Genomic DNA, 20903 nt, shown 5'->3' with positions numbered 1-20903 from the left:
TTGTGATTGCCTACTTGGAATTTAAAGCCATAGAACTTAGAACATCCATATATGAAAGAGTTAACATGAGATAGCATCTGTGTAGCACAGAGAGCATTTAATTCAGAGGTAGAAGTCTTGGCTCCAGATCTCAGCTCTATTGCTAGGAGACCTATGAAGCAGACCTGTATAACCTTGTATAAATCACTTTATCTTCTTTGGCTTTAATTATTTCATTTGTGAAATAAAGGGGTTGGACTAGATGGTTTCTAAGGTCCTTTCATGCTCTGCCAATCCAAGATTCTATGCTGTTCAATATTTATTATAAACAGATGCCATCAGAGGTCAGAATCAGGAGTCATCCATTAGCACAATAACTCAGGTCATAATGCCTCCCCTCCCCACTGAAAGTCAATCAGTCAAAAATATTTATAAAATACCTTCTACATGCCAGGTAACATGCTAAATGCTGAGGGTACGAAGAAAGGAAAATGATAGTCTCTACTCTCATGGAACTCACAGTCTAATGGGCAAGACAACATACAATCAACTATGTCAAATCAAGCTGTCTAGAAGATAAATGGACAATAACCAGAGTGAGAGGGCACTGGAATCAAGAGGGACTGGGAAAGGCATCTTGGAGAAGGGGGAATTTCCGGAGAGACTTGAAGGAAGCCAGGGAATTCAGGAAGCAGAGATGAGGAAGGAAAGCATTCCTAGAACTGGGAACAGCCAGGGAAAATATCTCATGTCATGAGTGTGTCTTGTGTGAGGAATAATTAAGGAGGTCAGTGTCAGAGTCAGTGGAGAATAAAGTTTCAGGAGATTAGAAAGGCAAGAAGGGCCTAACTTATAATTTGATTATCAAATGGAGGATTTTATATTTGATACTGTGGGTGATGGGGAGTTTATTCAGTAGAGAAGTAAGATGATCAGAACAGGGTTTTCTCCTCCATGGAGGTCTTCAAGTAATGGCAGATGATCACTTACATTATGTTATGTTTATGTTATGTTATGTTATAGCATGCTATATTATAATATATTATGTTATGCTATATTATGTTATATTGTGTTATGTTATGGTATGATACATCATATTAAAAGGGGTTTTCCTTTCAGTAATGGGTTAGTCTAGAAAGATTCTTTTCTCCCTCATATCTTATGACTCTTTTGCATTACCTGTACAGTGTGTGATAGGAAAAGAAGACTTTATTCTAAAGAAAAGCTTGAGATTATGTCAATCAGTACAATGTATTTGCTGAGAGTAAAGGAAGCAACCTGGCTGGAGGAAAGGAATCCTATTCCAGACCAATAAGACATGATGATGTATGACAGTGACAGAAGGGGTTCCTTAAAAGTCAGGTTGGTGAATTCCAACTCTATACTTCTGGGAGAGGAGAAACTTACAAACTTTCTGAGTAGGAGAGTGTGATGAGGAGGAAACTATGCTAGGCACCAGGGAACACAATTAAAAAGGTGAGAATCACTACCTTCAAGGAGCTTACATTCTACTGGGGAGGGTGATACAACAGGTATCTTACCTCATAGTCACCTAATATCTATATTTTAAGATACCTTCTCAGTAAATACAAAGTGATTAAGTTGGGGGGGGGGGACACTGACTACTAGTAGTGACTGACATCTTACATAAAGAGAACATGAGACTTTGAACAAGCAACCTCTCTGAGCCTCAGTTTCCTCATCTGAAAAAGAGGCACATTATTATTTCTAATTCCATCCTCAAAGTGTTATTTTGAGGAGATTGCTTTGCAAATCTTAAAACATTACGTTTTCTGTTATTATTATAAGTAAAAACAATAAATAACCTTGCATATAGTAAGAGATGGTGTTTTCATTATGGTCTGTCCTGAATATTCTGGAGGCAGTATTTTCTCAAAGTATAATTTTAATGAAACTATGAAAGAGGGATATTCTTTGTTAAACCAAACCCTTTCTATTTGGTTTTGCAAAATATCATCACTGTGTCTATTGTATATATGTAAGAGAAATGAAGATTGATTTCCAGATTATCTTGGAGACTAAATGGCTGATATACTCACTTCCCTTGGCATGGGTCCCTGAGAGCTTCTATTCATTTCTCCCATGGAAGTATCTATGATGGAATGGGTAATCTATGTATATTTTCAAAACATAATAAAAGAAAGTCCCCAATGCACAAATTATAATTAATTGCCCACTCAGAGTGAGCACCCAATATTGCCATTATTCAGGGACTCTCACAAAGGAAAATGGCAGAACTTCCAGTACTGCTCCATATGGACAAGAACAGGGCATCTGAAATAAACATCACACAGATACTTGGCACACAGAGATGAACAACCAAGGAATCCAAAGTACAAATGACTAAAAGCTTCTCAGATATTAAGAATCTCTAAAATATAAAAAAAGTGTCTGCCTCTAAAAGGGTGAACACTGAAAACTACTACAAATCATAATGCTATCTCACATGTCTGTTGCTTCTGAAGTACTTTTCTCAAAACAACTATGTACAGTAATTATTCAAAGTATCATACCTGGTATATTTGCATGTCATAAAGGAAAGGACAATGAAGTTGGGTAAAGAAATTGAGGCAGACAGTAGTTAAGTGACCTGGTTAAAGTCACATACTGTGTTCTTCCTATGTGAATGAATTTTGCTTTACAAAGTACAGAGGGGTAGAGCCAAGATGGCAGAGTAGAAGCAGGGACCTGCTTGAGCTTTCTCCTCAAACATTTGTACAAAATGATTCTAAACAAATTCTATGGCAAAGGAAGCCACAAAATGATAGACTGAAGCAAATTTCCAGCCCAATACGATCTGGAAGGTCAACAGGAAGGATCTATCACACCAGGATGGGAGCAGAACACAGCTTGATGTGGAACATGCCAGCACAGATAGGGCTGGCACAGGCTTTATGGGACTGAATCAATGGTGGCTGTGGCAGTTTACAGACTTATCGACCCACAACCACCAAAGGCAGTTTCAAAGGTCAGTGGGAAGGGTCTCTCAGCTGGCTGAGTGGGGAGCCTTGTCTGGCCCCAGTCCAAGAACTAGTCCCTGGGTGGTGGCAGCCACTGCTAAAGTGGCAGGTGCTTCTGTAGCCCTCCATTTAATAAAGAGCTCAAAAGTCAAGTAATTGGCTAGATGGCTGTCTCTGACAGACAATAGATTCTTGTTTCCTCCACAAGGTATTTTCTTTCTTTTTTTAAAAATTTATTTGTTTTCAATTTTCAGCAAGTTTTAAATTTTCTCTCTCTCTCCCATCCTTCCTCAAGAGAACATACAATTTTATATGGGCTTTACACATATATACATTCTTATCAAACACACTTTTCACATTAGTCATGTTGCATAGAAGAATTAAAATGAATGGGCACAAGCATGAGTAAAACTAAGCAAAACCAAACATAACAAAAGAAAAAATAGTCTGCTTCATTCTGCATTGTGACTCCATAGTTCTTTCTCTGAATATGGATAGCATTTTGCTTCATGAGTCCTTTGGAAATGTTTTAGGTCCTTGCCTTGCTGTGGAGGACTAAGTCTATCAAAAACAGTCCTTACATACTGTGTCTATTACTTTGTATAATGTTCTCCTGGTTCTGGTCACTTCACTCAGCATCAGTTCATATAAGTCTGTGCAGGTATTTCTGAAGTCTGCTTGTTCATCATTTCTTATAGCACAATAGTACTCCATTACATGAATATACCATAATTTGTTCAGCCATTCCCCAACTGATGGGCATTCCCTTGATTTCCATTTTTTGGTCACCACAAAAAGAGCTGTTATAAGTATTTTTGTACATGTGGGTCTTTTTCTCATTTTCATGATCTCTTTGGGATACAACCTTAAAAGTGGTTTTGCTGGGTCAAAGGCTAGGCACATTTTTATAGTCCTTTGGGCACAGTTCCAAATTGCTCTTCAGAATTGCTCTCCCACATCTCCAACATTTATCATTTTCCTGTTTTGTCATGTTAGCCAATCTAATAGGTGTGATACGGTACCTCAGAGTTGTTTCAATTTGCATCTTTCTAATCAATAGTGATTTAGAGCATTTTTTCATATGACTATAGATAGCTTTAATTTTTCCTGTGAAAACTGTCTGTTCATATCCTTTGATCATTGATCAATTGGGGAATAACTCATATTCTTGTAAATTTGACTCAGTTCTCTACATATTTTAGAAATTAGGCCTTTATCAAAGACACTAGTTGTAAACATTCTTTCCCAGTTTTTTACTTCTCTCTTAATCTAGGTCGCATTAGGCTTGTTTGTGCAAAAACTTTTCAACTAAATGTAATCAAAATTTTCCATTTTATATTTCATAATGTTCTTTATCCCTTGATTAGTCATAAATTCCTTCATTCACAATAAATATGACAAATAAACTATTCCTTAATCCCCTGATTTGTTTATAGTATCACCTTGATCATGTACCCATTTGGACTTTATTCTGGTATACGGTATCAGGTGTTGGTCTATGCCCAGTTTCTGCCACACTATTTTCCAGTTTTCCCAGAAGCCTTTGTCAAACAGTGAATTCTTCTCCCAGAAGTTGGGGTCCTTGGGTTTACCAAAGAGTAGACTGTTGCAGTCATTGACTACTGTGTCATGTGTACCCAACCTAGTCCACTGATTTAACCCTCAAAAAGGTATTTTCTTTCATCATTGGTGACAAGGAAGATCAAAATATACAACCAGAAAAGGACAACAAAGTCAAAACTTCTCCATTTAAAAGCTACAAGAAAAATATGAACTGGTCTCAGGTTATGGAAGAACTCAAAAAGGATTCTGAAAGCCAGCTAAGAGGGACAGAGGAAAAACTGGGAAGAGAAATGAGAGAGATGCAAGAAAATCATTAAAGATAAGTGAACAACTTGCTACAGGAGACCTCAAAATGCTAATACCCTTAAAATTGGACTAGCCCAAATGGCAAAAGAGGTCGAAAAAGCCAAAGAGGAGAAGAATGCCTTCAAAAGCAGAATGGGCCAAATGGAAAAAGAGGTCCAAAAGCTCACTGAAGAAAATAATTTCTTAAAAATTAGAATGGAGCAAATGGAAGCTAATGACTTTATGAGAAATCAAGAAATTATAAAACAAAACCAAAAGAATGAAAAAATAGAAGATAATGTGAAATATCTCATTGGAAAAACAACTGACCTGGAAAATAGATCCAGGAGAGACAATTTTAAAATTATGGCACCACCTGAAATCCCTGATCAAAAAAAAGAGCCTAGACATCATCTGTCAAGAAATTATTATGGAAAACTGCCCTGATATTCTAGAACCAAAGAATAAAATACAAATAAAATCTAACAATCTCCTCCTGAAGGAAATCCCAAAAGGAAAACTCCTAGGGAATATTGTAGCTAAATTCTAAAGTTTTCACATGAAGGAGAAAAGATTACAAGCAGCCAAAAAGAAATAATTTAAGTATTGTGGAAACACAATCAGGATAACACAGGATTTAGCAGCTTCAACAGAAAGGGATCACAGGGCTTAGAACATGATATTCCAGAGGTCAAAGGAGATAGGTTTACAACCAAGAATCTCCTACCCAGCAAAACTGAGTATAATACTTCAGGGGAAAAAATGGAATTTCAATGAAATAGAGGACTTCTAAGCATTCTTGTTGAAAAGACCAGAGCTAAATATAAAATTTGACTTTCAAATACAAGAATCAAGAGAAGAATGAAAAGGTAAATATGAAAGGGAAACCATAAGAGACTTATTAAAGTTGAACTATTTGTATTCCTCCATTGAAAGTTGATATTTGTAACTCATGAGACCTTGTTCTATATTAGGGAAGTTGAAGGGAACACACATACATACACACATAAACACACATATATACATATATGTGTATATATGCATATATATGTATGTATGTATACATATATGTGTGTATATATGTAGAGAGAGAGAGAGACAGAGAGGGAAAAAGAGAGAGACAGAGAGAGAGAGGGAGAAAGGGAAAGAAGGAAAGAGAGAGAGAGAGAGGGAGGGAGGGAGGGAGGGAGGGGGAGAAGGGGGGAGGCGGAGCAGCATGATATGAATATGAAGGGATCATATCTAAACAATAAAATTAAGTGTTGAGAGAAATATTCTGGGAGAAAGAGAAAGGGAGGTGTAGATTGTAGTAAATCATCTCACATATATGAGGCAAAAAGGAGCTTTTACAATTGAGAGGAAGAGGGGGAAGGTAAGTAAGTGAGCCTTACTTTCAATGGATTTGGTTTCAGGAGGGTATACCATACACACTCAATTGGGTATGGATGTTTACTCTTACCCTACAGGAAAGAAGGGGGAAGGAATTGGAGAGGGGGCATAATAGAAGGGGACAGAAGATTAGGGGAATGGGTAATTGGAAGCATACACCTCTGCAGAGGGATGAGTCAAAGGAGAGAATAGAATAAATGGAGGGTGGGAAAGAATAGAGAGAAATATAGTTAGTCTTTCATAACATGACTCTTATGGAAGTTTTTTTTTTGCATGACTGCACATATATAACCTGTATTGAATTGCTTGCCTTCTCAATGAGGGTGAGTGGGGAAGGGGAAAGGGAGAGAATGTAGAAATCAAAGCTTTAAATATAGATGTTAAAGACTGTTTTTACATGCACCTAGGAAATAAATTATATAGGTAATGGGGTAAAGAAATCTCTCTAGCCCTATGGGAAAATAGAAAGGAAGGGAATAAAGGTGTGTGTGGGGGGTGACAGAAGGGGGAAAGATTGGAGGAAAGGGTAATCAGAATACATGCTGTCCTGGGGTGGGGGAGGGGTAGATGGGGAGAAAATTTGAAATTCAAAATTTTGTGGAAGTGAATGTTGAAAACTGAAGACAAATAAATTTAATTAGAAAACACACACACACACACACACACACACACACACACATCCCAAAGGAAATGTCCCAGACCAAAAAAATAAAGTATAAAGTCCATACTCTGTGCAAGCACTTGGGATGCAAATCACAAACAATACATTTCTTGGGGTTAACAAAAGCATATCCTAATGAGAGAGCCCATGTATAGACGAGGTTTCAGCTTCAAGAGAGCTGAAAAGACTCTGATGATTCTTAGGGCATAGCCTTTAAGATGAATATGAAGTCAAAGGAGCTAGGTTTAAATAGGGTCTTTGGCCATTTATTAGCTGTATGACCATGAGCAAATCACTTAACCTCTATGGTTCTTAATTACTTATCTCTAAAGTGATAAGACTGAACTAAATAACTCTCTCTAAATCTCTGATTCTTTGGTGTGGCATCATGATTATGTACCAAAGAAGAATATTAATAGCAAGTACCACATGTCAAAAAAAGAAACTAATAAAATCCTCTATATCGAGGGTAAACTAAATGGTCACATCATTCACCATTTCTGTAAGAAATGACTAATAGCAACAATATATTGTCATTTTTATACTATGCTGAGTAAGCTAAAGTGATTCATAATGAATCACTCTAAGTTCAGGGAACTAGAAAACTTAGTGCTTCCACTTATTGGAATTTTGTCTTCATTAGTAATTCATTAGTAATTCTCAGAAGACTCCAAAGCTATGAGGAAATGGATCCAACATAAGCAAAGTTGATTTCTCTCTTGGTTTTGTTTTTAAAGCAACTGAAATGCATTTAACGGCTTCTAGTTGATAGACTAGATTGGTTGTGCAAGGATACAGGGAAATGAATAGTATTAAACTAGTCCATTCTGAAGCTAATGTGCTGCCAAAATATCAAAATAAAATCAGAATATAATTTGCAAATGAATTGAATACGTTTCTCCAGAGACAGAAAATAGGAGTAGGATTGTCGACAAATGGCAAAATAGATAGTTTATTTGAATTAGACGCTAGATAAAACCATGCATTACAGTATCAAGCTTCTGTTATTACCTTTTTTTTGAAGGGGGGCTTCCAGAGAGCTAGCCAACTGTGATCTACAAAAAAATCCCAAAGAATATAATAATCTAGAAATGTAAAGAGGAGGGATCTGGGTTTAATGATTCTGCCAGCTATAATATTTAATTGAACATATAGACACAACAATAACTTGAGTAGCCATGGTAAATTATAGTTTCTGTTATGTAAAAGCACAAAAGTATAATTAGGAATTTGTTCCATACATCAAATGAGCAGGACTCTGAAGAACCTGACCAGACAGCAGCCTATCAGACCAGAATCTTTGTGTATGTGGGAAAAGTTGTTTTCTCTGGGGTGTGGGGGGAGGGGTCAGGGTTAGTGATTAGCAATCTCAATAGGAGTCAACAGTGTAATTCAGAAGCCAGAAAGGTAAAATTATCTTAGGCTGCATTCAGAGCACTATGGCATCCCTGTCCCAAGCCTCTCTTTTACCTTTAAAGCCATCACCATCTTGTTAGACCTCCAGGACCAAAAATAAAATTGGTGTTACACTCAACTTCTCACATTCACTCAGCCTACAAACCTATATTCCCTTCTCTCTACTTCCACAGTCACTTTTTCAGTTCAAGGCTATTGCAATAATCTTCTATCTAGTCTCCCTACCTTCTTCTAATCTATTCTCTGCTCAACTGCCAAAATGATTTTTTTCTAAAGCATTGCTTTGACCGTGTCACCCATCTCCCCCTGCTCAGTGAGGTCCAGTGATTCCCTGTCTTCTCTAGGACCAAATATAAACTCTTCTTGCAGTAAAAACTTCTAGTGCTTTCTTACGTTCCCCATCTTCCTCCACTTTACTATCCAGCTACATAGCCCTACATGCTGTTTCTTGCACAGCGTACTCTATCTCCATTTCTGGGCCTCTGGGCAGTCTCTCCCTCATGTGCAGAATTTTTTTATTCCTTACCTCCATCTCTTGGTTTCTTTGCTTTCTTTCAAGTCTCAGCTCAAATGCACCTTTCTATGGGAGGCTTTGCCTAGTTCTCAAGGCTGCTAATGCCTTCTCCCTCCAAAATTACTTTTTAACTACTCTGTATATATTTTGTATGTATCTAGTTACTTTTATGTTTTTCTCCTCATTAGCACATGAGCTCATTGAGGGAAGGGTCTATTTTTACTTTTACTTAAATCACCACAATTCAGCACAATGACTGGCATAAAGTATTGTTTAAAATATGCTTGTTGACTTATCACTCTAGCTAAAAAAACAAGGACAATAAGATAAAGCTGTACTCTCCCCCATATTGTAAAAAACTTCCCCCTCCTGCAATGTAGATTGGGTTCCCAGAGGGAATTGTGATTTTAATTATACCAGTGCAGATTATCTGCAATTGAATGTAATTCAATAAACATGGATGAAGGGTCTTTGGTGGTCAAGGCACTGGGGATACAATGATGGAGAAGATACATGCCAACTTGTCAAGAAGTTTACAATCTGAAGGTGTTGGCAAATAACCAGTGCAAGAGAGAAAGAATAAGTGCTGATTTCCAGGTGCAGTGCTAGGAGTGGGACATTAGTTTTTAATGGAGTGGGGGGTTGTTTTATAGGAACAAATTAGAAAAGACTTGAAAAAGAAGTTGATATCTGAAGGGAAGGCTATCAGCAAAAAAAGAGCTTAGACATTCTGGAAAGCAGTTTAAAACTATGCCCAAAGGGCTATAAAAATGTGCATACTCTTTGACCCAGCAATATGTTTCTAGGGCTATATTCCAAAGAGATAATAAAAATGGGAAAAGGACCCACATGTACATAAATATTCATAGCAGGTCTTTTTATGGTGTCCAAGAACTGGAGATTGAGGGGATGTCCATCAATTGGGGAATGGCTGAACAAGTTGTGGTATATGCATGTAATGGACACTATTGTGCTACAAGAAATAATAAACAGGCAGAGTTCACAGAAAACCTGGAAAGACTTATATGAACTGATGCTGAGTGAAGTGAGTAGAACCAGGAGAACATTATGCACAGTAACAGTCACAGTGTGTGGACTGATTTTGATAGACTTAGCCCTTCTCAGCAATGCAAAGATCTAAAGCATATCCAAAGAACTCATGACACAAAATGCCATCCACATTCAGAGAAGGAACTATGGAGTTGGAATGCAGAATGAAGCAGACTATTTTCTCTTTTGTTATGTTTAGTTTGGTTTTTCTCATGGTTTCTCCCATTTGTTATAATTCTATGCACCATGATTAATGTGAAAATGTGTTTAATAGGAATGTATGTGTAGAGCCCATAGAAGATTGAAAGCCCTCTTGGGAAGGGAGAGTAGAGGGCAGGGGAGAAAATTTAAAACTTATGCAAGTGAATGTTGAAAACTGAAAACAAATAAATGAATAATTGTGGGGTTTTTTTGGGGGGAAGAGGGTAGAGAGGAGTCAATTCTAGATAAGAAAGATCCAATTAGCAAAAGCACATAGCTGGAAGAAGGAAAGACAAGAAGTATATTTCAGCTTGGCCAGAATGTAGCTTGTGGCAATAGCATGAGAAGGTTGAAAAGAAAGATGAAAGGCAAATTGTAAAGGCCCCTGAATTTCTGGCACGAGAATTTACATTTTATTTAGTAATTGTAGTTCAGTCACATTACTAGCTGGAAGATGTTGGGCAGATAAGTTCACCTTTCTCAGCCCTAGTTTTCTCATCCCTAAAAGGGGGGGCTAAAGCTAGTTTGGTTCTTATCCAGCCTTAAATCTATAATTTTATCACATAGTAAATCCTAATCCAGCCCTAGTCTTGTACCCCCAGAGTTCCCGTTACAACTTTCCACTTGTCTGTTGAACATTTCCATCTGGATGCTTTGTCAGCATCTGAACCTCAGCATATCTCAAACTGAACTTGCCATTTTCTGCCTAAAATGCTTCCCTTCTCAAAGTCTTTCTATGTTTGATTCTGGCATTCAGAGTTCTTAAAAACAACCACAACCCAGTCACATTTCACTTTTCTCTCTCATGGTCAACTTCTCCTTAACTTAAATGCCAATTACCTGTCAAATGCTATTGGTTTGATCTACAATTCATGCCAAATATCCTCCTTCTCTACTCTTACTACAACCATGCCAGTTCAGATCTCATCTCATCAGATCTCATCCAGACCATTAGAATAGACTTTTAGCAAGTCTCTTACTCAAGTCTTTCATATCTTGACATTTTCTTTTTTTCATAGAGAAGTTAAACTTCCTAATGCACAGGTCTGACCATTTCACTCCTTCACTCATAAACACTCAACAAAACATTTTTTGGTTCCCTGTTGCCTATAGGTTATAATATACACTTATTAGCTTGGTACTTATGGTCCTTGCCAACCTAGCTGCAACATATCTTTTGATCCTTACTTCACATTCACACTATTTGCCTATTTACCAGTCCCCAGGATATTATGCAATTTATGTTTTGAACTATACTAACAGTTCTTATCCAGTCTCATCCTGTACCCTTGTCTCGCAGGCTTGCTATGAAAAGAATGCTTTTTAAACCATGGAGTGATGTGAGCTATTTCTGTTAGACCTGTAGAATAGCTATATCAAACTAGATTTTATTCAGTGCTATTATTGCCATGAAATTTGTGCTATAAAAATCAGCTAAAACTCCTAGTAGGAAAGACTTGGTTGTATTTGTTTTAAACGTATGGGAATTCATTCATTCAGATATTTGTTGTTTTTTTTATTTGATGTATTCATCAAAATTGGGGGTCCAAATTGCAATCACAGGATATGTCAAGCTTCCATATTGACATAGGAGAAGGAAGAGGAGGGCCTATAAATCCTCAATGGTGAACTGCAGCAGATCACGGTATGATACATAAACACTGATAGCAAGTTTCTGGTCTCATTAGGAGCCAGCCATACTAAGTGCCAAATCCTCTCACACAGGCTGCTGAGTGTTTTTTCTATTACTTTCAAATGAAGTCATTCATCTGTGCAAAATGAAAGAATAGAATATTCATGAGAGAAGAGATAATTTTTGTTATCCCTGGAGAATTTCTTTAGGCTGTTTATTACCTGCTGCATTCCAACTGTATGAAAATGGATTAAATATAATTTACCAATTAAGTTGATGCCAGTATACATCCATCAATTCTGAACAATTGGTGATTTTTCACAACACTAGATATGGATGAGGTATAAAGGTATGGAAATATAGCTGTCAAAGATATTTATGCCACAAACAAATTTAAAAAAATTTTTTATAAAGATGAAATCAACATGTGAATTTCACAGAATAACTGAATATTAGAGTTGAATGGGTCGTTGAAGACCATCTAGTTCAACCCATAGGTGAGCAAAAGTTTTCTCTATTCTGTATCTATGTCAGATTGTCAGTAAGTGTTACCATATAAAATGTGGTACCTAGAACTGAATACAATATTCCAGAAGCAGTCTGCCCAAAGGTCACTGTACAAGGCAGCTTTTACCTCCTTGTTCTGCACAACATACTTTTATTTATGCAGCCAAGTAGCACATTAGCCTTTTAGGCTGCCCATTCAAACTACTTACTCATAACAAATCTGTAGTTTACTACAACCCCTGAGGGAGTTTTCCAGAGGAAGCAAGGTCTAATTATACCTTTCCTATTCTATCCTACCCTATCCTATGCAATCCCAACCCAACCTTTACTTGATTTGCACAGTTAATTTGTGGAACTCATGTATAGAGATTAACTTTTGTATCTTTTTTATTCAGTTAAATTAGATTGAAAAGATATGGTTGAGAGCATCTTGACTTTTATAATCAGTTATTTTCATGTATGTATATGTATTTTTGTGTATGCATGAATAATTGTGTGATTATGATGATAATCCAAAGGACCAATTTCATAACTAAACTTGATATTTGGGACCCCAAAAGAAGATACTCAAGTTTGGGTTAATAATTGTTTAGCATGTCTAAAAGCAAGCCTCCAAAACGTAATTATCCATTCAACCATTCACATGTATTTATCAAACACTTTACAATATGCAACATAATGTATGATTTGCTAGAAGACATTAAAAATAATGTAAAGTTATTGTTCGCCAGGATTTCATAATATACAAGAGGTAAATATGCATCTATATAATGTATTCCAGAAGTCTTAATTCAATTTTCAGCTTTAATAGCTTAAATTACACTGACTTTTGTCATACCCTATATAACATAATAACCACATAATATTAATGTATATATTGATATACCATTATTAATATAGTATCAATGTACAGATGAATATAGTATTGTTACCTATACAAAATATGATAAATATAAAAATTGATTTTTACAAAGTGCTTTGTAACTATAAGAGGGAGAGGGCATTCATTACCAGGTGAACAGATAGGGAAATGACTCATAGAAAAGAAGCAATTGAGATAGGTCTTAAAGGACAGGTAAAGATGACAAGGGGCAGAGATGTAGAAAGAAGAGAAAAAAAGAAAACATTCCAGATTGAGGAAATGTCATGAACATTAAGCATAGAAAGGAAAAACATACCGTAAATCACCATAACATAGTTCTTTGGGGTTGGAAAAAAGCTTTCCTTAGAACCATCCTCTAGATTTTTGCAAGGATTATAAATATCTGAGACAGTGTTGAGACCAGGACTCTTGACATATTTACTAACCTAGTCCCAATAGCACATGGGCTTTCATTTTTGATAATTATCATTTGGATTAAGTGTAGATTGTTTCTCATGAGATAAGGCTGAAAAGGAAGAATGGGACCAGCTGATGGAGAGTCTTAAATGCCACACTAAAGAACTGATTTTTTTTTTTGGTTGGGCAATGGGAACTACAGATGATTACAAATAAAACTTTTCAGGTGAGTGATGTGATGAGAGTAGACTTGCTTAAAAGCCTGTTTCAGGACAGAAACTGTTACATTTTTTAATGTGAAATATTAATCAAGCCCACAAAGCAATTGGAGTTCTCAGTGGATCATTGAATTTAAGTAATAAGGAATATTCTCTTGGTGAATTATATGAAATCAGATTAGGAAGAAACAATAGCAAAATAATATTTATATTACATATTACTATGGCATCTTAAATCCTATTATTAAGAGTTCACATTTCTATTGTACCATATGGTTTCCAAGCTGTCTATTTCAGAAGATCGCCCTGAGGGGCAGAGCCAAGATGGTGGAGTAGAAAGATGCATATACTCTAGCACTTACCCTACAGTCCACAAAATACCTGTAAAAAATAACTCTCAACAAATTCTAGAACAGCAGAAGCCACAGAACAACAGAGTGAAAGAGGTTTCCAGCCAAAGGTAACCTGGAAGACCAACAGGAAAGGTCTATCTCATGGGATGCTGAGCAGAGCAGAGCCCAGCCCTGGCCTCCACAGCCCTGGGAGGAATAGGACCTGAACAGACCTCGAGGGCAGAATTCCCAGCAAGGAGGATCTCAGATCCCTCAACCCACAAGAAACAAAGAAAGCTCCAAAGGTCAGTGTGGGAAGACTTTCCCAGTTGGGTGAGAGGGGAAAAGTGTTCCCCTAGCACTGGCCCCAGGTGGTAGCAGCAGGCTGCAGGCAGCTATCCAGAAGCAGCCTGGGTCCATTGTCCAGGCAGCTCAGACTGGAGCCTCTGGCAGAATTGAGCAGCTGATCTGAACCTCAGCCCTCAGTGATGGCCCCACCCCTGCCTAAAGCCCTTGGGAGAATTGAGCAACTGATCTGAACCTCAGCTCTGAACACAGTCCTGGGGGGAGGAGGAGCACTAGGACCCTTCTCTTGACAAAGGATTCAGAAGTCAAGTAACTGGCTGGGAAAATGCCCCAAAAAGGGAAAAAAAAATAAGACCATAGAAGGTTACTTTCTTGGTGAACAGGTGTCTCCTTGAATCCTTTCAGATGAGGAAGAACAAGTCATACTGTCAGAGGAAGTCAAGGCTTCTGCCTCCAGTATCTTCAGAATGAATATGAAATGGGCTCAGGCCATAGAAGAGCTTGAAAAGTGTGTCAGCAGTCTGCTAAAGGAGAACCAAAAAAAATGCTGAGGAAAATAACACCTTTAAAAAGAGGCTAACCCATTTGGAAACAGAGGTCCAAAAAGCCAATGAGGAGGAGGAAGCTTTAAAAAGCATAATTAGCCAAATGGAAAAGAAGGTTCAAAAGCTCACTGAACAAAATAGTTCTTTAAAAGAGAGAATTGAGTTCAGGGAAGCTAATGACTATGAGATAGATAAAGAAGTTAGTAAACAAAACCAAAAGTTTGAAAAAATAGAAGATAATGTGAAACATATCATTGGAAAAACAACTGACCTGGAAAATAGATCCAGGAGAGACAATTTAAAAACTATGGGACTACCTGAAAGCCATGATCAAAAAAAGAGCCTAGACATTATCTTCCATGAAATTATCAAGGAAAACTGCCCTAATATTCTAGAACCAGAGGGCAAAATAAATATTGAAAGAATCCACCAATTACCTCCTAAAAGAGACCTGAAAAAGAGAAACTCCTAGGAATATTGTAGCCAAATTTCAGAGTTCCCAGGTCAAGGAGAAAATATTGCAAGCAGCTAGAAAGAACAATTTAAGAATTGTGGAAATACAATCAGGATAACACAGAATCTGGCAGTTTCTAGATTAAAGAATCAAAGGGCTTGGAACTGAATATTCCAGAAGTCAAAGGAACTGGGATTAAAACCAAGAATCACCTACCCAGCAAAACTGAGTATAATACATCAAGGGAAAAAATGGTCATTCAATGATATAGAGGACTTTCAAGAATTCATGATGAAAAGACCAGAACTGAAGGGAAAATTTGACTTTCAAACACAAGAATCAAGAGAAGCATGAAAAGATAAACAAGAAAGAGAAATCATAAAAAACTTTCTAAAGCTGAATTGTTTACATTCCTACATGTAAAGATAATATTTGTAACTATTGAGACTTTTCTCAGTATTTGTTTAGGTGGAGGGATTACACACACACACACACACACACACACACACACACACACTCACACACACACACAGAATACAGGTTGAGTTGAATCAGAAGAGATGATATCCAAAAAATAAAAATAAAATAAAAATTAAGAGGTCAGGGAGGAAAATACTGGGAAGAGAAAGGGAGAAATGGAATAGGGCAGGCTATAACTCATAAAAAAGATAAGAAAAATCTTGTTCAATGGAGGAGAAAAGGAAGAAGGGGAAAGGGGAAAAGTGAAGCTTACCCTCTTCACAGATAGCTTAAGGAGGGAATAACATGCTCACTAAGTTTGGTATGAAAATCTATCTTATACTACAGGAAAGTAGGGGAGGAGGGGACAAGTGGGATGAGGGGGATGATAGAAGGGAGGGCAAATGGGAGAAGGGATAAACTAGAAATAAACACTTTTGGGAAGGGACAAGGTCAAATGAGAGAATAAAAAAGGGGGGAACAGGGTAGGATAGAGGGCAATATAGTTAGTATTATACAACATGATTATTATGGAAGTCTTGCAAAATGACACATATATAGCTTGTATTGAATTGTCTGCCTTCTCAGTGGGGATTGGTAGGGAGGGGAGGAGGGAGAGAAGTTGGAATTCAAAGTATTAGAAATGAATGTTGAGAATTATTATTTCATATAACTGGGAAATAAGAAACATAGGTAATGGAGTATAAAAATTTATCTTACCCTACCAGAAAAGAGAGAACATGGGGATAGGGAATGGTGGGGTGTGATAGAACTGAGGGCCCATTGAAGAAAGGGGTAATCAGAATGCAAGGTCTTATGGGGTGGGGGGAGGGGAGAGATGGGGAGAAAAACTGGAACTCAAAATTTTGTGGAAATGAGTGTCGAAATCTAAAAATAGATAAATACAATAAAAAAAAAGAAGATCCCACTGAGAGAAGTATTTTTCCTATTATTTTGTAGTCAGAAAATTTAGGTGGAAAGAGTTTTAAGTGCATTACAATGGAAGACTAGGTCTTCTGACTCACCCACTGATGTGCTTTTCATTAAACCATGCTGAAATTCTGAAATTCAATCTTCTACACTCTTGTGACTCCAGAGAAGATCCTAACCTGTGGTTCTATTCATGTGCATATGTAACATGGATGAACTATGGTGAACCAATTGTAGCCCTGTTGCACACTTACTCTAGAGTGTAGCTTTGATCTGTGTTCAGTTAAAGTAGAAATCAGTTTATTTTTGTCTATATCTCAATAGTTGTCATTTCTCTGGATACTTAGGTAGACCATTGGAAAGACAAATCATATATTTGCATATAACAAATGCAATTAAATGGGAACAAAAAAAGTACAGTGAAAAGTTATAAATATATTCACCAGAATGAGACACATTTCAATGCAAATCTTCAAGAAGAATGGAGGAAAAATAAAGATTACAAAGAACTGTCGTCTTGGCAGAAGCTATTAATCATGTCACAATGAAGAAGTAATGACTGTCTTATAGTTGTGCAATTTTTCAAGGTGAACTTCAAAAAGAAGGAAGCCAATTGAAAGAAAACTGGGAAAAAAATACATGAATCACTGTGGAGATTTAATTGGCAGAATTTCATAAATGACTGCCTTAATAAGTAAAGGCAAAATTTAGTCTTGCTTTTTAAAAGTCAGGGCTTTAACATTTTTCCATGTGAAGTGTTTTTAGAATAGATTTCTTTTATCTTTGATTTTATCATTGTCTAGATTTCCCCCACTATTCTCTTTCTCTTTTCCCAAAAAACTAATCCGTAAATCAAATATTTTTAAGCTAGAAAAAAGAGGGAAAAATCACTAAAACTTACCCAAACTTTGAAAAAAGAACCTGACATCTTGACAATATTCCAAAAACATCAATTCTAATCTTTGCAAAATACTGGAGGAGATATCTTGCCATATCTATCTTGTGTTCTTTACAATTTTACAACATTCAGTTGTTTCATAGTAGTTCTTTCCATTCACATTGTAATTACTTTGTATATTTTTTCTAGCTCTATTTACTTAACTTTGTACCAGTTTCTATGCCTTTCCAATTTTCTCTTCAATCACACTTGCTGCTGTAATCCATTACATTCCTATACCATAACTTGTTTATGGGATATTTAGCCACTCCCAATTAATGACATCTACTTAGTTTCCAGTTCTTTAGTACCACTAAAGTACAGCTACAAATATTTTGCTGGATATGGAGTCTTTCTATTTGACCCTGAGGCAAATGGGTATATCCCTCATGGTGGAATCTGCAGGTCAACAGTCAAAGATATTTGAACCACTTTATTGGAATATTCCAGTTGCTTTCCAGAATGATGGTACTTATTCAAAATGCCACCAACAATGTCTTTCCAAACTCCATCATGGATTATTCCGATATTTTGTTTTCTTTGCCCATTTAATGCCATTCAGATATAGCTTCAGTCTTAATTTTGATTTATACTTTTATTATTAGTAATTTGAACATTATTTTACATGGAATGTAAAGTAATTTTTGAAAGTTATCGCATGACCTTGATCATAAAACATTTAATTTCTTAGAACTGTACTTAGCTTGCAGTTAATTAAAAATTACATAGGTGCTTAAACATGTTGATCATATTAACATATAACAATGAAAGCACCATCCATACCCAAATAGGGATGGGGAACCTGAGGACTCAAGGACACATGGGACCCCCTAGGTCCTTAAGTGTGGCCCTTTGACTGAATCTAAACTTCACAGAACAAATCTCCTTAATAAAAGGATTTGTCCTATAAAACTTAGACTCAGTCAAAAGGCTGCATCCAAGGGCTTAGAAGGCCACATGTGGCCTGGAGGCCTCAGCTTACCCACCCCTGCCTAGAATTAGGAAGAAGAATCCTTATGGACTTGAAACTTAAACAGTAGTCCAAATAAGGAGATAAAAAAGTTTGTCAAACAAGAGTGAAAGAGAAAAACTTTATAATAAAGTAAGATTAGCATGAGTAGAGAGTGAGGAATACATCTCACCCTAGGTACTAAAGCATCTAGATGTTACTAGCCATCAGTCATCCTGAACCTTAAGTTTCTTCATCTGTAAAATGTAAATAATAAAAGTATCTGCCTGACAGGATTCTTTGTGAAAATCACATGAGATACCATTTATAAAGTATTTTGCAAATCTTAAAGTGCTACATGCATGTTTTGACTGCTGTTGTTACAGCATCAGTATGAGAAGAAACTTAAGAGGTTATCTAATCTACCTTCCTATTAACAGCATGAACTTCACTGACAAACACATACTTATCTTCCTTAGTGACAGGGAGCAAGGTGATTCTAGAAATAGCTCATTCTGTTTCTTGGGACAGCTCTCCTTGTTAAGGAATTCTTTCTACTATTACACTGAAATCTTCCTTGAAATTCTTTCACATTGTTCTAGTTCACATTGTCTGGGATCAAACAAAACTTGTTTCAACCTTTTTCCACATAACTGAACTTCAAACATAGATTAGTCAAGGATCTCAACTTCTCAATGTGATTTAGAGGTTTCATACAAATTAATATGAAGATCACAATTTTACAAAATGATTCTGTGATTATTAGTATTATTGGCAGTCTGAAAGACTCCTTATTCAGTTGACTTACGGTTTCCATATATGTTGTATGGATGGATTTCAGTTGAAAAGAGTTTTGAAAGAAAGATAGAAGGAATACTCAGGAAGTACTTGAAAGCCAAAAAAAAGGGATAACTTGAGAGATTGAAGGAAGTAATTTAGGACACTGAGAGGGAAAGAATGAAGGAAGCTTAGGAGAAGGAGGACAAAGATTGATCACTGTATTCAAAAGGAGAGGAAGCTGGGATATAAAGTGAGATAAAAGAGGCAGTGAAATCCAGGGAAAGGTTGCTTAAGAAGTCAATAGGGAACCAGAGGTACTGGTGTGAAGAAGGCAGTACCCTGACTTGTGGAAACTGAGGGTGATTACTTTGACTATATAATTGAGGCATTGGAAAACTTAGCTAATCAGCGCTGATAAATCTCAGTGACATTTTCAGTAAAAACAAAACAAAAAAGCAAAAAAATGAAACAAACACAAAGGCATTGTAAAGAAATGTAGAACACAGCAGAATGCCTAAAAGAAATATTGATGGTTATTTTCTTTTTCTTTTTTTTACAGAAAAGCATATCCATCTTTGGTGCATGTATTTTAATATCTCCCATTGCTATATTTCCTGATATGTCATACTCCCTTCCCCCATTAAGGCTTTTTTTGTTAAAAATCAAATAAGTTAAAATTTCAAATTTTATCTTTTAAAAATATTCACCCACAACTCTAGCATTTAGCAAAGTGTCTAGCTCATAGCAGGTGCTTAATAAATATTGCTTGATTGATTGAACTCTTAATTCTGCTCTTTAGAACCAAACAGAACAATTCTAATTCCAACTCCACTTCATAGTCCTTCACTTCAAATACTTGTAGAGAGCTGTCGTATCCCCCCAAAGTCTTCTCTTCTTGAGTCTAAACATTCCCAGTGTGCTGAACCAGCCTTCATGGGACAGGACCATGAAGTTCTTTAACATTCTGGATTTTTTTCCCTCTCTGACTTATCAATGTCTTTCCTAAAATGAGATGCCCAGAATTGAATGCAATACCCAAGATGTGATCTAACCAGAGAAAAGTACAATGGGGAAAACACCTCATTATTCCTGGAATAAACTATTATCTTAATCTTCCCTCAAGTCACTTTAATTTTTTGGCTACTAAAAAAATCTTGAAGGAATGGATCAACTAAGAAATTTACCAGACATATGAGCCTCCTATCAAATCGAGAAGTAATAATGATCTGAGACTCTAGAGTTGTCTGTATCAGTGATGTATATGTGTACGTAGGCACATACACACAAGCAATATACATGGCAAATTTATCCTGTGTGCAACAACTGAAGATGCTAACACTAACAAGAGTTTTTATTCATAGATCATAAATTTAAGATTAGGAAGGATTTAAGAGACCATTTGGTTCAACCCTCTTATTTCATAGATGAGGCAACTGATGCCCCCAGAGGTTAAACATCTTGCTTAAGGTCACATAGTAAGTGACAAAATTTGAGCACAGGTGCTCTGACTTAAAATCTAGTGCTATTTCAATAGA

The 20903-nt window shown here is 36.6% G+C and overlaps 1 protein-coding gene across 13 annotated transcripts in view; it reads right to left on the bottom strand.

The window, feature by feature from the left end:
• DLG2 (discs large MAGUK scaffold protein 2) overlaps window positions 1–20903 on the bottom strand; it is a 1590913-nt gene that overhangs the window by 931189 nt on the left and 638821 nt on the right. The window contains exon 1 of one of the 13 annotated variants that reach the window (XM_072610684.1): window positions 8801–8832. The exons of the other annotated variants lie outside the window; for them this stretch is intronic. Coding sequence (XP_072466785.1) covers window positions 8801–8806 — 6 coding nt within the window. The 5' untranslated portion in view covers window positions 8807–8832. Of the gene's footprint in view, window positions 1–8800; window positions 8833–20903 lie in introns of those variants that run through there. 13 annotated transcript variants of the gene reach the window in all.

This window comes from Notamacropus eugenii, chromosome 5, assembly GCF_028372415.1.
Source record: "Notamacropus eugenii isolate mMacEug1 chromosome 5, mMacEug1.pri_v2, whole genome shotgun sequence".
In the NCBI taxonomy this organism is placed as follows: domain Eukaryota; kingdom Metazoa; phylum Chordata; class Mammalia; order Diprotodontia; family Macropodidae; genus Notamacropus; species Notamacropus eugenii.
Note: the sequence above shows the minus strand (reverse complement) of the source record. Positions and strands in the feature narration are given on the sequence as shown.